Below are 16,034 nucleotides of genomic sequence, written 5' to 3' on the forward strand. Positions count from 1 at the left end.
GGTCAGATATATGCTGAATCATGTAAGGGACAGTTGCTGCCATTCTCACCACGCAATGCTGGAAAAACAAGTTCCTTGTGCGTCCATATTGAGGTGTGATGCGATGACTAGGGAAAAATGTCCACAACCCCGTATACAGTATATTTTACTCAGAAGTTGTAAATGTTGTCATTATTTTGCATAGTGAGGGTATCAGTGTTGTAAAGACTTTTTTCCCCAGGCTATTTGAAGGACTTTGGCACAACGCAAGAGATGAATCATCATCTAGGTGTAGGTGTGTCAGACTTTGCATGTACATCTATTTTTAGCAATACTGTAATCGTTTTGTAGTGTGACAGACTGAGATGACTCTTTACATCACAGGAAGGTGACCAGCCCGGATGCTCAGGGTCCACCAGGGACCATCCGCAGGCCTTGAGCCTCTAAATGGTCCCCTTTTTCCCATTATCCCGTAAGTCTGGGCTCACGTCATGTGATGCATGATTCATGACACATGCATATTTTGTAGCCATATGCTTCTAGTGATGTCATAAAACTCTGCAGTGTTTTTTTAATTTGTTTCCCTGAATATTTTTTTTATATCAAATTATTATTATAATCTATTAAATCCCTCACTAAATCTTTTATAAACACCTTTTCCCCTCTGAAATACGCTTCTTGGTCAATGAATGAATATATAATTGGATTTCAGCAGTGGCGTGTAACGCAGTCACTCCTACTAGCCACTATGGCGGGTTGAATTTAATATAGGCCTAATATACTTTTTCAAATTGTACTCTTTTAAAAAGACATCTGAAATAATAAACTAGGTGCAATTTAGTGTTGTAAAAAATCGATATTTCGATGCATATCGATACTGAAACATCTGAAACGCTTCCAATACTCATTTTTCACAGAATAGATAAACGATACCAGCTGCGCTTTCTCGCTATCTTATCTCTCCGACAGCGAGTTGACACACAAACCAGCCTCCCCTTTCTCACTCGTTTCATTTGCTCCGGATGAATATTGTTGCTGTTAGAGCTTGAATTTCGCTGTCAGATTGCATGTATTGGGCATAATTGTACACACCCAAACTGCGCGCACATAAAGTCGCCTCTCAGTACTAGGCTAAATTGAGTTTTTTTTTTTTTTTTGCTGCTGCTTATTGCTCTTAAACACAAATTGTCAAATAGACACAAAATCAACAATTTCTTCTCTTCTGTGTCAGATCTCCTACGCCAGGGGTTTTCAAACTTTTTGTGTGTGTGGACCACTATTTGTAATCAAGAATTTTCGCGGACCACCTCATAATACACATAATAAAATATGTCTACACAGAGTCCTACCTGAATTAATCTGCACCTCTAAATAGGCTTACTAGCTCTAAAACTATCATTGGTCATCACATCAGTACAACAGGCTTGTTAAAAGAAAATTTACTGCACACAACGGCTGCCACATATTTAATTTATTTATTTACTCAAGCGCCCGAGGGCATAATCAGGTTAATTTGAACAACAGGCTTATTTCCATAGCAATGGAGTATGAAATCTATACAGTAATAAGAACACTGGAATATAGTCAACATTTCAAAACCTTTGGTGATTTTAGGGGATTATTAATCTTCAGAGTTTTACAAGTCCTCAAAAAGTACCAAGGCTTGAGTTTGTCCACTTAACAGCACATCCGCAAAACATTTCAGAAACGCGAGATCAAGAAACTAACTGGAAATTAAAATAATAACAGGTCTTATTCATTCCATTTATAAACATTTCGTTTCATATAAACTGCCTATGCCTAACTGTGCATTCACACCGGACGCGAATAGCGCGTCAAATTCAAAAAGGGATCATATGTCAAATTCGCGCCTGCCGCGTCTAGTGATACGCTTGACCACTTTGTATCAATTCGCGCGTCAAGAGCGAAATTGACGCGCGTAAAAACACAAGTTTGAAGCGAAATCCGGTGTGAACGCACCATTAAAGGCTATGCGTGTGATGTGATGTGATAATGAAAACATATTTGTCTCTGCCCTTTTCTCTTCAGAGAACCTGTTGCTATCCACCGAACATGTTGTGGTTCTAACGGCACTGAACTTGAATGTCACGGCCGAACACCACTAGGCTTTTTTAGTAATCACACAATAACTTGACAATTTAATTAAAATGTTACATCAATATAGGCCTACATATTCTTTTTACTTTTTTTATGTGAATTTCCTGGTAAAATGAAGATAAAAAAAATATTATTTTATATTTAATTTTGCCTTTCCACGGACCACCTGCAGTACCCTCACGGACCACTAGTGGTCCGCGGACCACAGTTTGGGAATCGCTGTCCTACGCGATTCCTGCAGTAAACACAGTACAGTGCTTCTGGGATTTACGTCAGAATGCCGGCTCACCGTTGGCCAGCTCCTGCATCAGTATCACACGCATGTGTCGTGGTGCTCACGTGAACCACGTCGGCCAATAATTAGCCAGAATTCTAGGGTAGAACCTGGAAGCGTTGTACTGTTTGCTAAGCGAATAGCATAGGATATCTGACACAGAAGAGAAGAAATTGTTGAATAAAGTCGTTATCTTTACCAGTAAAGACTGTATGTGTGTAAGTGGCTAGTGCCTCCCTTGCCTCATCTGGGGAAATGCCCCTGAATATATTTATTCAAAACACTAATTAAAATCATTCATGTGGTTTCACAAACAAAAAGGCAATGGAATGTACAATCTTTAAATGCCAAGACTGAGTTCAATAAACTATTGTGTACTAGGGGTGTAAATCGGATGTTTCTTCATGATACAATCTGACATCAATTCTCTTAGCCAGCGATACGATATTTGCCGATACCCCAACATGCTGCGATACAATTATGATTTGATTAGATTCAGGTGCCTTCGATTAAAATGTCAATTTCAAGATATTATGTGCCTATTGTACACTACCAGTTACATTTTTAAATTGAAACCAAAATATAACACAAACATTGGATTGAAAAACACGCTGAAAATTGAAAATCCTGTATCCCAATTGGGACATCCACAACAAAAATACACAAGTTTTTTAAGTAATGCAGAAAAATAAATAATGAAAGATAAATTCATGTCACAAGTGAGATCATCAATCATCTGATGACAGCTCATCATTGGCTTGTGCAATGAAATTAACTTTAAAAATATGATGGTAACCGATATTATTGAAAGACAGTGCCATTGCAGTTGAAAGGAACCAGATAACATTTCAACAGAATGTGAAGCTCTGAGGAACACTGAAGAACTTCAATAATACTTTTATAATTGAACAGCTGTTAGTTAGTGTGCATGTTTTGTATGCATCATTCAAGCCGTTTAGTCTGCATGCTCACAGATTCGGATGTCTTAGAAGCCTGATGGTTTTTGCAGAGTGTGGTGTGAGGTAGATTTGGCATGACATTCATTTCAAAGTCTGTTTGCAAAGCCTGCGCCAAAATTGCGACTGATTTACCAAAGAGTGAAATTCCACAGTGAAATGTACCGCATACTATGCTGGGCGGTATGACCAAAAATCCATATCATGGTATTTTTCAAAATTATACCGTTTCACGGTATATGACGGCATTTTATTTTTTCAAACATGACTGGGTGTTAACCACATTTTCTAATGTTTGAGATATGAAATACTGCAGTAGATTGACATAGAATGCCCTGTTTTACTGTCATGAGTGAATATTGTAGAAAAATACACACTAGTATTAACACAGGTTTGCATAAAATGATGCTTTTTACAAAGAGGTGCCAGCAGGAGGCGATGTAGGCGCGTCAGAAACAGTTTCCCCGGTAACGGCTGTACACAAAGCAGCGCAGCGCTCTGTGCTTAAAATAACATCAAAACCTTTCTAAAGACAGTCAGTTCCCTTCAAAAATACATTCATATAAAAACACCTGCGCCACGTTTTGACTTTAAAACGTGCAGTGCTCTTGTTTATTCAACGATGGCAATGCCAACCACAAATACATTTTCCAAAAGGCTGTGTTGATATTGTGAACCAATGTATGGGAAACAATATAATTTGACAGCTATCAATTATAGTTTAACCTATCCATCTTCACCGTCACGCTTAGTAACACATATAGCTGTGCATCACCACAGTGTAACAGTGAAAAGCGACCCCTCTCAAATAGTAGGCTATCACGCCGCGGCCCGTTCCGATCATTGTTAAAGCGACATACACCGCTATTGCGGTATATTAAAAATTCAAATCATAACAAAAATAAAAACCGGTATTCGGTATGAACTGGCATACCGCACAGCACTACCGCATACAAATAAATAATGCTCAACTGAGACATTCACAAAAACTACATTCCTAGCATTAGGATTCTTTGAAAGGTGTTATCTGTAGTCCATCCTTACCCCTTTTCCACCAACAAGAACCGGGTGCTGGTTCAGAGCCAGAGCCAAAGCTGGTTCAGAGTTGGTTCGACTGACGAGCTTACTAAGAACCGGTTTGCCTTTCCACCGGCTAGAGAGCCACAACAGAGCCAGATCTTACGTCACTGTATACGTCTCATGTTGCCCAGCAACTGCTAGTGCGGTAGCGCCAAACACAAACACGCCAGGCTTGTTCGAGATGCATCAGCTTCTCGCAGATCGATCGCCGCATGACATCAAAGCACTGCGATAGCGATCTAAACGCACAAGGAGTCGTATGCTCTCCAAACACTCCCGCAGCTCCGATCGGCCCTCGCCGCTCCGATGCATCTCGAACAAGCCATCAACAATAACGGACGTTGCAATACTATGGATGCTCATGGGTTTGCAAAAATACATCGGAATCCAACGCGTTCGTGCAGCTCGCCGTAACTTACATAGACGGATATTATAATCGAGCTGCTATTAGCTCGACTAGCTGCTATTTAAAAATGGCGGTCACAAGTTTCTATTCATCTTGTTGGTCACGGTAACCCCGCCCCCAGCCCCTGACGCAAGCGGTTCTTTCTTGGCTCCGTTCTAGACCCTGCAATGATTTGGTGCTACTTAAGAACCAGTTTTACTGGTTCGGAGCTGGTGCTTTGGCGGTGGAAAAACAAAGAACCGATTTGAAACTAGGCTCTGGCTCCGAACCAGCACCAGCTCTGCCTTGGTGGAAAAGGGGTACCTGTATTGCTCTTATCTCATCACAACACGCCAGTGGGCGGGGCCAAAGTTGCAATGGTGAAGTAGGCGTTGATTTTCTTCTGCAGACGCGGTCTTTTTACCTATCTATTACGTCAATAGGCACATGCCAGGACGAGTCGTTTGCTGGGCTTGGTAACAGTAAAAGCTGTTTTTGGACTTTTCAGTTCTGAAACTTTCAGGATATTCTTATAGTGATGATATGGAAAATTTGATTTCTCAGTTCATGATGACCCCTTTAAATTATATCAATCAAATATTAATGACAACTTTTTTTCAATTTTTACTAATGATCTGTTAAACTTTGTATAATGTTTGTTAATGTTAGTAGACAGACTGTACATCTTCAGTATTTTATGTCTGGGGCACAAACAACCTTCCTCACATTTATTTTTATTGGCATCCTACTCGGGGAAAGTCTTTACTCATGAATAGTAGGGTTATTTGATTTTCACAGGAGTGTCTTGAAAGGAAGATATTGTTATTTGTGTGCCGATTAGCCTGAAAGTTAAGAATTCATGCACATTTAATAAGTTGACTGGATGCTCCTGGAAGGGTACCAAATGTTTGAATGACTCGGATAGTTATGCATCTTATTTCACATGAGAACCGTAATTTTCTATCATACCTTAAAATGGCTACTGACATTGAACACAGTCATGATTTTTTTTTTTTGTCTTGCTTTCTTATTGTCATGGCAACCATTTCAGGTAGACTGCACTTTTGGAGTCTAACCTCATCAATAGAGGACCTCCCACTGCTTCTGCAATTTTCCATTTCTGAGTAGTGAGATATTATGTCCTTTCTTTGCTGAGTCTAAATGTCAAGCTTCATATTTGTTTTATGACCTGAGCAATCCGTGAAGTCAAAGGGGCAACTTCAAGAAAATGTTAGACGTAATCTCTCTTCTTTGTTGGGCTGTTTCTGAACTCTGAAGGAGGAAGGCAGTCCAATTACTCTCACAAAAGCTACGTTTAAGGCTCCAGACTATAATGTCATCATAATGTTTCAGGGCAGAATACTGTAGAGATGGTTTGTCACCATTTTTGGACTTTAGTGTCTGTTAATATAGCTGGCATCCAGCCCTCTGAAAAGAGTGATACTTGTTGACAGATGAATCTGATTCTTTTCTGAATGTTCACTACGGTTCAACAGTTTGGTCACACTTTAGCTCTTTTCCTCTTCTGTCCCCCTACTGGTTGGAAGCATTGTGTAAAACACTGTTGAACTATTAGTTTTTTTTGTTTTTTTACACTGTCAGTGTATTTTTAAAATATTATAGGCCGTTTCCGTTTGTGATTGGCTAACACATTGTTTTGGGACATTCAGTGAGGTTTCACTGTTGTTTAAAGATCTGATTGTATTGTACTTATACATAGAGATTTTCCTATTAAATCCAAATAAGAATTTTCTTAAGACAGGGTGAATTCATTGTGCCACTGGAGGTCAGCATTGACATTTAAGTGAGGGAATCAGGACTTGCTGGAATTGTTTCTGTTGTTGGCTTACTGTATCCTTTTACTTGAGACTTTATCTGTTGTTTGCTTATACTCAGAGTTTTAAAATTGCAGATGATCACGGTCTCTTTAATATCTAGATGATGATGATCTAGCAGTCTCGGTTCTCTTATTTTTCTTCATTATCCTTTAAGTTTAAATATTCTTGGCTTGGAAGTTGAGCTCGCTTTATGAATCACAATTAGTTGTTTCTTTTTTTCTTCTTCTGTTTTACTGGATTATAAGGATTGATGTTTTCTATGAAGACGTCATAATGTGCAACAGCCATGTGCGTGGTGCCAGATTAATGTGTGGCAGACTTCAGTTGTGTGTGGTTTTTGAAGCAGAATGCTCTTCTGATGCGGTTCTGCTCTGGCTTCTGTCTCTTTGACAGAGCTCCAGTTCTCTGATTGGCACCATGCTGTAAACCTATGGAAAAGGCCCTCTTTGACATTGTTTTCCTTCCTTCTTGCTGGACCTTATCCAGTCTTCAGACTGAGCAGCAGCTACATAATAACATCCTTGTAGTAGGGAAAGCAGAGTGCGCGGGCTGACATTCCTGAATATAAAATTCAGTTCTTACTGCAGATGTCAGTGAAATACTCGGGCATGTCCTCAACTGAAGAGTCACGCTGTCTTTCGTCTGTCAAACGTCAAGCTTGCGTTGATGCTTACTCTGCCATAATGAGCATCTGACATGCTTTGTTGTGCAGTGGTCATTGAATGAGTGCAATCTGGTGTTTAGCCCAGGTTTTCTATATGAATTTACATTGAGGCCACTTAAAAATGTCTTCTGAGTTAAAGGGATGGTTCACCCAAAATTTTTAATTCTGTCATAAATTACCCTCACCCCCATGTCGTTCCAAATTTGTAAGACTTGTTCATCTTCAGAACACAAATGAAGATCTTTTTGATGAAATCTTAGAGCTTTCTGTCTCTCCAATGCTACACAACTACCACTTTGACACTTCAAAAAGTTAGAGATCATAAAACTAATCCATATTAATTGAGCACTTTAGTCCAAAATTTACACGATCACTTTTATATGAACAGATTGAATTTAGGCTTTTATTTGCGTAAACATTCATCAATTTACATATCAGTTTTGATCAACAGAAGCTCAAGCATGTTCGCTTGACATGGGAGAACCAATGAGGTTCATTGTCGTGTCATGCAGCACATTTGAACTTCCCCAAGAGGTTTCTTCTCGCGTGTCAAGCAGGTTCGGTTGAGCATCTATTTATGTTAGCTGATCAATGTTTATATGTGAATAAAAGCCTAAATTCATTCTGTTCATCATTTGGACTAAACCACCGATGCATATGGATTAGTTTTACAATCTCTTTATGAACTTTTTGAAGCGTCAAAGTGGTAGCTGCGTAGCTGTCAATGGAGGGACAGAAAGCTCTCAGACTTCATTTAAATATCTTAATTTGTGTTCCGAAGATGAAAATAATTTGTATTTTTGGGTGAACTATCCCTTTAAGTCTAAACGACTTACATCTCCAGAGTTATTTGAGGCTTTGCGACCACTTTCAATAAAAACACTATTCTAACATTTTTTCACACTCTTTATTTCACTTGCTTTCATTAAAACAGATGAAACAAATAATGCAAATAGTAGATGTTTTTTGTTTTTTTTCTTGATTTACAAATGTGAATGGCCTCAGTGTTGCATTGTTTCAGATGAGGAAAATTGGATGTTGAGCAGTATGGGCGTAATACAGTTACAAAGGAGGACTTTGTGACTGTATGCTATGATCTATTCTGATAGACATCAGATCTCTGCAAATTGGGCCTCATGGAAGAGGAAATGTAGGCTACTGTTCTTAAAGAAACAAAGACAGGAAGTACTTGACAAAAATATATCAAATACTGTATGAGCCTTTCCTTTCAGCGGTCATCAATCTTCTGAAACCCCATTTATTTTTTTTAATTAGGGTTATCTAACTGATAACATTTGAATTGTAATTTCTTAATGTCCCTTCTTCTCCCAAATCCCCCCCCAAAATATGCCAATCCCAAATGGCATTTTTGAGGACAAAGTGGAATGAAGAAGCCTTGCATAATTTGTGTGATTCTAAATGTCGTGGTTGCAGAAACCAGACATTGTATTTTCTGTCTTTCTTTCTAGAGATCGCAACTTAACAAAAATTAAGTTGTCAACTTAAAAATTGTTTTCTTGTTTGTTTTTTTCCACAAAATTCCACATATGCCCTGTAATTCCTAAACACAAGGGTATTTACTGCTGCATAATGAATGAGCAAATTAACTTTTACTTTAATCAGAGACTCGCTGAAGCTGAAATGGCACTGATGATGAGACATGCCGTTAGTTTCTTATGAGAAATTTAGTTGAGATAACAAAAGTAATAAACTAGCATAATGTATGGCTCTCTAAGGTATTTTTTACTTAATGATACTAACAACAAGGATGAAATATTATGTATCTCAAGATTCTTAGCTTATAAATCAATGACCTTACCCTAAATGTTTTTATAGTTTTATTTTACTTGGTTATTTGGATGTACTTGGTGATATGGCTGATAAATTGTTGAGATATTTGTGCTGGTATTTCATGTGTCTCCCGTGGTCTTTCCATGCTCATAGCACAAGTCTTTTGTTTTTTCTTGCATTTGTCTTAAATGTTGCTTTCTCTCTTCGTCTTTCTCTCTGTTTATTTAACCAAACTTATTCAAACTTACTATGCTGCTAACTTAACTATGCTTATTTAACTAAGGTACCCTACACGACTTATTAGATGCTAATAGGCCTCTTGTTTGAAGCTAAATTGAAACAAAATTTTTGCATTTAAAAGCAGTCTAAACCATTTAAAGTGAATTCCGTTTCAGGTATGGTATGCATTCTGTATAGTATTTTTGTTTCTTAAGAAAAACAGACACCTTTATCAAACAACTTTTTCCTGGCCTGAGCACTAAGCTTAGGTGTATTTGTTTTTCCTTGTTTTCTTCAGGAAGTTGTAATTGTGAGTTCAGTGCTTTACTGGCTAATGTGTTTAAAATGAGATAACTGATTTCGAGGTCTGTCTAGCACACAAAGTGTCATTCAAAGTCTCGGCTTGACAAATGTCACTTAAACAAAGCATGTAGAATTGGTTATTTTGTTTGGATATTTTTGTATTGCTAAAAACACAGTAATAGAGAATGTTTCCAACCATTTCCACAGTGTGTTTACAACAAAGACGATAAGTCTAAATAAGTATTTGACTGAATTTGATTCACTTTATTAGTTTCCTTACACTGTAAAAAAAAAAAAAATCCTTTTTACACTGTAAAATTTACAGGAGGAAAAACTGGCAGCTGTGGTTGCCAGAAAATATAGTAAAAAACACTGTCAATGTTTCCAGGTACGGGATACATGTATATTTTACTTAAGTTATAATGGCTAATAATATAGCCTACCTACTTTAATTACCAAAATCTGCCCGTTTACCTTAAAATGTATCGATAACCACCACAAGAATACAGTTGGCACAATAGAAAGCCACATGATAAATTAGTTAATCGTAAGCAGCTTGTTTGTAAAACGGGCAATACTGTATTGACGGTGCACAGGTTCATACACTCAAAGACAAATTACATCATTGCAACACACATGACACTAAAATAATGCAATAAACATTAACTAAATAACATAAAATGCAACACAAAACACATTAATTTACATATTTAATCAAAGTTATTTAGAAAAAAATGTAAGCATATGTGCTCTGTAACGGAGGGACTTTTGGTAAAGTCCTTTAACTGTTTTCTTTATTTATCGTAAATTATATGGTAATTCATAGTTTATTCAAAGACCATAAATTTGGCAGTATTTTATAATAAAACACTTATAATTTGATGTTAAATCATTTACAGTTGTTCACTGTATATGGTAAGGACCGTAATGTAACTGTTAACCAATTAACATGTTTTTACTGTAGCATTTTTACAGTGTATCTTTCCATGTAATTATCCAGGTTTTTACATGTTTTTTTAAATTAAATATTATATTTGTAGTACAACATTTATGTGTAGGTTTTTTCCCTTTTATCTTTTATCTTAGTATTTCTATTTAAAAGATACGTGTGTGTGTATATATATATATATATATATATATATATATATATATATATATATATATATATATATATATATATATATATATATATATATATACATACATACATACATATATATACAGTGAGGAAAATAAGTATTTGAACACCCTGCTATTTTGCAAGTTCCCCCACTTAGAAATCATGGAGGGGTCTGAAATTGTCATCGTAGGTGCATGTCCACTGTGAGAGACATAATCTAAAAAAAAAAATCCAGAAATCACAATGTATGATTTTTTAACTATTTATTTGTATGATACAGCTGCAAATAAGTATTTGAACACCTGAGAAAAGCAATGTTAATATTTGGTACAGTAGCCTTTGTTTGCAATTACAGAGGTCAAACGTTTCCTGTAGTTTTTCACCAGGTTTGCACACACTGCAGGAGGGATTTTGGCCCACTCCTCCACACAGATCTTCTCTAGATCAGTCAGGTTTCTGGGCTGTCGCTGAGAAACACGGAGTTTGAGCTCCCTCCAAAGATTCTCTATTGGGTTTAGGTCTGGAGACTGGCTAGGCCACGCCAGAACCTTGATATGCTTCTTACAGAGCCACTCCTTGGTTATCCTGGCTGTGTGCTTCGGGTCATTGTCATGTTGGAAGACCCAGCCTCGACCCATCTTCAATGCTCTAACTGAGGGAAGGAGCTTGTTCCCCAAAATCTCGCAATACATGGCCCCGGTCATCCTCTCCTTAATACAGTGCAGTCGCCCTGTCCCATATGCAGAAAAACACCCCCAAAGCATGATGCTACCACCCCCATGCTTCACAGAAGGGATGGTGTTCTTGGGATGGTACTCATCATTCTTCTTCCTCCAAACACGTTTAGTGGAACTATGACCAAAAAGTTATATTTTGGTCTCATCTGACCACATGACTTTCTCCCATGACTCCTCTGGATCATCCAAATGGTCATTGGCAAACTTAAGACGGGCCTTGACGTGCTGGTTTAAGCAGGGGAACCTTCTGTGCCATGCATGATTTCAAACCAGGACGTCTTAGTGTATTACCAACAGTAACCTTGGAAACGGTGGTCCCAGCTCTTTTCAGGTCATTGACCAGCTCCTCCCGTGTTGTTCTGGGCTGATTTCTCACCTTTCTTAGGATCATTGAGACCCCACGAGGTGAGATCTTGCATGGAGCCCCAGTCCGAGGGAGATTGACAGTCATGTTTAGCTTCTTCCATTTTCTAATGATTGCTCCAACAGTGGACCTTTTTTCACCAAGCTGCTTGGCAATTTCCCCGTAGCCCTTTCCAGCCTTGTGGAGGTGTACAATTTTGTCTCTAGTGTCTTTGGACAGCTCTTTGGTCTTGGCCATGTTAGTAGTTGGATTCTTACTGATTGTATGGGGTGGACAGGTGTCTTTATGCAGCTAACGACCTCAAACAGGTGCATCTAATTTAGGATAATAAATGGAGTGGAGGTGGACATTATAAAGGCAGACTAACAGGTCTTTGAGGGTCAGAATTCTAGCTGATAGACAGGTGTTCAAATACTTATTTGCAGCTGTATCATACAAATAAATAGTTAAAAAATCATATATTGTGATTTCTGGATTTTTTTTTTTTTAGATTATGTCTCTCACAGTGGACATGCACCTACGATGACAATTTCAGACCCCTCCAGGATTTCCAAGTGGGAGAACTTGCAAAATAGCAGGGTGTTCAAATACTTATTTTCCTCACTGTATACACAAGCACATACATGCATACATACATACATACATTCCATTTTCAGAACAAAGTGGACACATAGTGACTAGTGACATTTAATTTTTTTACATTAAGTAAGAGGTCCATGCAAGAATATTTTGGCTCATGTTTGGCCGTGAGGGGATCGTTTCATCCCTCTTCATCACATAAATGTGATAGCAAGCTGCGGAATACTTTGTAAGCACTCATCTTTTTAATTTCCTTTGGGACAGCATAGGTTCACCTAGGTGAGATTTTAAATTGGTAAAAGTGTGGGTGGGACCAGATATTATCTTCATTAGGGGAGCATATCCCTAAGGCTCGGAGCTTACTGTTTTTTTTCCAAGTGTCCCTCTTAACAATCCCTCTTAACTTAATGACTTTGAACTTGTATAATAGCAATTGATTGTTGTCTTCTGCCAGGCACTCCATAATTGAAGACATTGTTTGCGATCCTTCATGAATTCTAATGAACAAACTGTGTGCTTCCTGTTTCATGCTTCACCTCTTTTGAATACATTGTAGATCGCACTTTCTTCTTCTGTTAATGTCTATTGATTGATCAAGAACTGCAATTTCATTCATTAAAATAGACCCTCAGGATAATGCTCCTTATTCATGTGTGACATGAAGGTAGGCTAATTCACTTAACTTTGCATTTAAGTGTAGCTTTTATGCTCTCACAGCTGCAGCATCTGCATCTTTGGTGTTGTTTGCCCTTGCAGCCATAGCTCTTCTGTTCAAAGTGTGCGTCCAGAAATGACATAGCCTGGTTGACACCAGACCCTTCTCAGTTGTAACTGAGAGTGGGTCTGGGGAAGGTTCATTCACAGCCCATTTCCAAAGGGGCGTCACCAACGGACGTCGCTCAAATGCCTCTGGGCGTAATTGGATAGACCTAAAACCAATCAGAGCGATCGTCATCGTGTAAAGCCCGCCTCAACGTTTGTGATTGGTGCCTTGATTTGGAAAAATTGGAAATGGGCTTGAATGGGCTCTTGGCCAGACGGACTTGCAGAGCAAATCTCAAATTTGCCTGAAGTTCGTCAGGGTCTTCCCAGGCTAGAAATGACACATACAGTGTGGATCAAAGGCTCATGGGACTTTTTCAGTGGGACCATGTGCCACTATTGTATATTATACTAAAAGAGCAAGAGCCAGTAAAAATTCCATTGTACTCATCACATATGGCCTGTAAAATACATTTAAAACTTTTGCCAGATGTGTGGGCTTGACCATGTTTTGTAACCACAACTACTGACAACTGGACTCCAGTGGTCCAAAGACACATAATAGTAAAGGATGCTGTTTGCTGGCAAGAAAAGGGAATTTGATAGCAGAAAATGTGTTTAAAAATTCAGAAATGTAAGAAAATCCTTTACATTAAAATGCAAAGTATTTGTTTTTATTTAGTTATAGTGTCTGTTTTTACTCTAGCCTACTTATTGTACATTTTTGAAACACATCAGTAATATATTTTTTCCCTAGACAAACATTTGAAAACTTCTACTAAATTTTTTTCCCCCACATTTTACGTCAGCAAAACACAAAACAAAATTTGTGAAAACACAAATGGATGTATGAAAATTATGCAGTGAAAAAAATAAATAAATGTAAAACACTGTCTAGCTTTTTCAGTAGAGCACTTCTTTGCATTGATAACAGTTTTGCACACTCTTGGCATTCTCTCAACCAACTTCATGAGCTGGTCTGGAATGCTCTTCCAGTCTTGGACCATTGTGAAGGAATTCTGATATACTGAACACATGTTGCTGCCTTAGTTTTTTTTTTTTTACTTTAGTCATGGTCCAACTAAAAATTATTATTTTTAAAAAAAATTTTTGGAAAGAAATGCACACAAAAGCATTATACATACTTACATTGTTTTTTTTTGTGTGTCATTTTAGCATGAGCTTTAAGGTCATGAGAAACACATATTCAGTTAGGTGTGTTTAGACATTTTAGACATACCAGTCGGTACTAAAAAAAACATATGGTACCAGCATTTCTGCAGAACAGGTAGTATCGCGTACCGGGTATATTCGGTACCTGCTGATAGACACTACCTTCAAACGCTCGTGTTCGTGTTTGTTTTCTCTCTGAGTGTCTAAGTTTTCTACCTACATGTTTTTACAAGTGTTGAGCATTGCAGCCAATCACAATTATATCTTTTGAGCACATGAACGCAATGGGCTATCAGAGGTGCTAGTCAGTAAGTTAGTCAGAATCTGCTTAACACCAGTGAAAGCGCACAAGGTTTTGTTCAACGCGAGCTGCACACTTGCAGATCCTTTCATTATAACCAACAGTGTAAAAACAATGTAAATAAGAGATTCAATGTACAACTAATACTATTTTATCATAACAGGAGTTTTCGCAAGAGTGCAGAATTCAGTGATCTTGTGCTTTAGATATTGACAGCCTTGGTGATTATAAATGGACGGGTCTTCTCTTTCTGTTTATTACCCCATTCACAGTCTGAATACATGTTTAGTTTTTCATGCTGCTAAGTGCACTGCAAAGATTCTGGATTGACACCCATATTTAAATGCACAATTGAATCGGAAACTGATGATAGACAGTGATAACCAATGGATGAAACGAAACGGGACAATATTTTTTTAAAGTAACTAATTCAACAGTTTTTGCCCTGGTACTGAAATTGGTACCGAGAACTGTGAAATTTGACTATTTGTACTGACTGCTGAAATGTGGGTACCGTGACAACCCTAGTACTGCATACTAAATGCCATGCTAACATGACATCAGTTCATTGGTTAAACATTTAATAAATAAATAAAATGCTCTTCTCGTTTTTAATGTGTTCCAGGTCGACTTTACGCCATGCAGACAGGAATGAAACTAGATAGCAAAACTCCAGAGTGCCGGAAGTTTCTTGTGAAACTAATGGATCAGTTGGAAACGGTAAGTTAATTCCACAAGATTTTTATACTTTGACTGGTTTTGAGTTCTTTTGTTTGTGTGGCATTAGCAAAACATTTTTAGTGACCTTTTGTACTAAGGCCACTGTATTCTCATCAGTTCAAAAGGCTGAATTTATAGGTCTCCTCAAAAGGGGAGCAGGAAGCTGCCGAAAAAAAAAAAAGTTTATTTTATGCCTGGGCACTGTTATAGACATTTCAGGAACCAATTAGACAAGCGCGGAGACCCTGCAGTCTCCAGTGCTCGCTTTTTATCGCCTCAGCTCGGTTCATTAAATGTCACAGAAACAGGAAACAACAACCTTTGGAGACCCAGATCCTGGTGGGCACATCCGGTCAAAAGGTCTGAAGCATGAAGTGTACTTCATAGTGAACTCTCTTTTACACCATACAATGAAAAGATAATGCTCTGCTATTTAATTATGGTCGGAATGACCCATCTGTCATTTAGGGGATTATGTGCATGAAATGTACTTCACAAAGAGTCTACAGTATATGTATCTATTAAACTTAGAACTTTATTATTATCTATTTATAGATTATGCATAAGTTGTGAGCTGAAGCAACCTAATTTTTTTGTCTGTAGAGAAAGTATTTTGCAGTGCTTTTATGGCTCACAGGTCTGTTCTGGGGAAAAAAGTCTAAATGCATATA

General features: G+C 37.9%; 1 protein-coding gene across 3 annotated transcripts in view; it reads left to right on the forward strand.

The window, feature by feature from the left end:
- Positions 1–16,034, forward strand: part of vta1 (vesicle (multivesicular body) trafficking 1) — a 39,317-nt gene that overhangs the window by 785 nt on the left and 22,498 nt on the right. The window contains exons 2-4 of one of the 3 annotated variants that reach the window (XM_079888208.1): positions 221–274; positions 364–451; positions 15,269–15,363. In XM_079888208.1, the coding sequence (XP_079744334.1) occupies positions 427–451; positions 15,269–15,363 (120 nt within the window). In that variant the 5' untranslated portion in view covers positions 221–274; positions 364–426. Of the gene's footprint in view, positions 1–220; positions 275–363; positions 452–15,268; positions 15,364–16,034 lie in introns of those variants that run through there. The other 2 variants (XM_079888209.1, XM_079888207.1) reach the window with 2 other exon arrangements.

This window comes from Squalius cephalus (assembly GCF_949319135.1).
Source record: "Squalius cephalus genome assembly, chromosome: 12".
NCBI lineage: Eukaryota > Metazoa > Chordata > Actinopteri > Cypriniformes > Leuciscidae > Squalius > Squalius cephalus.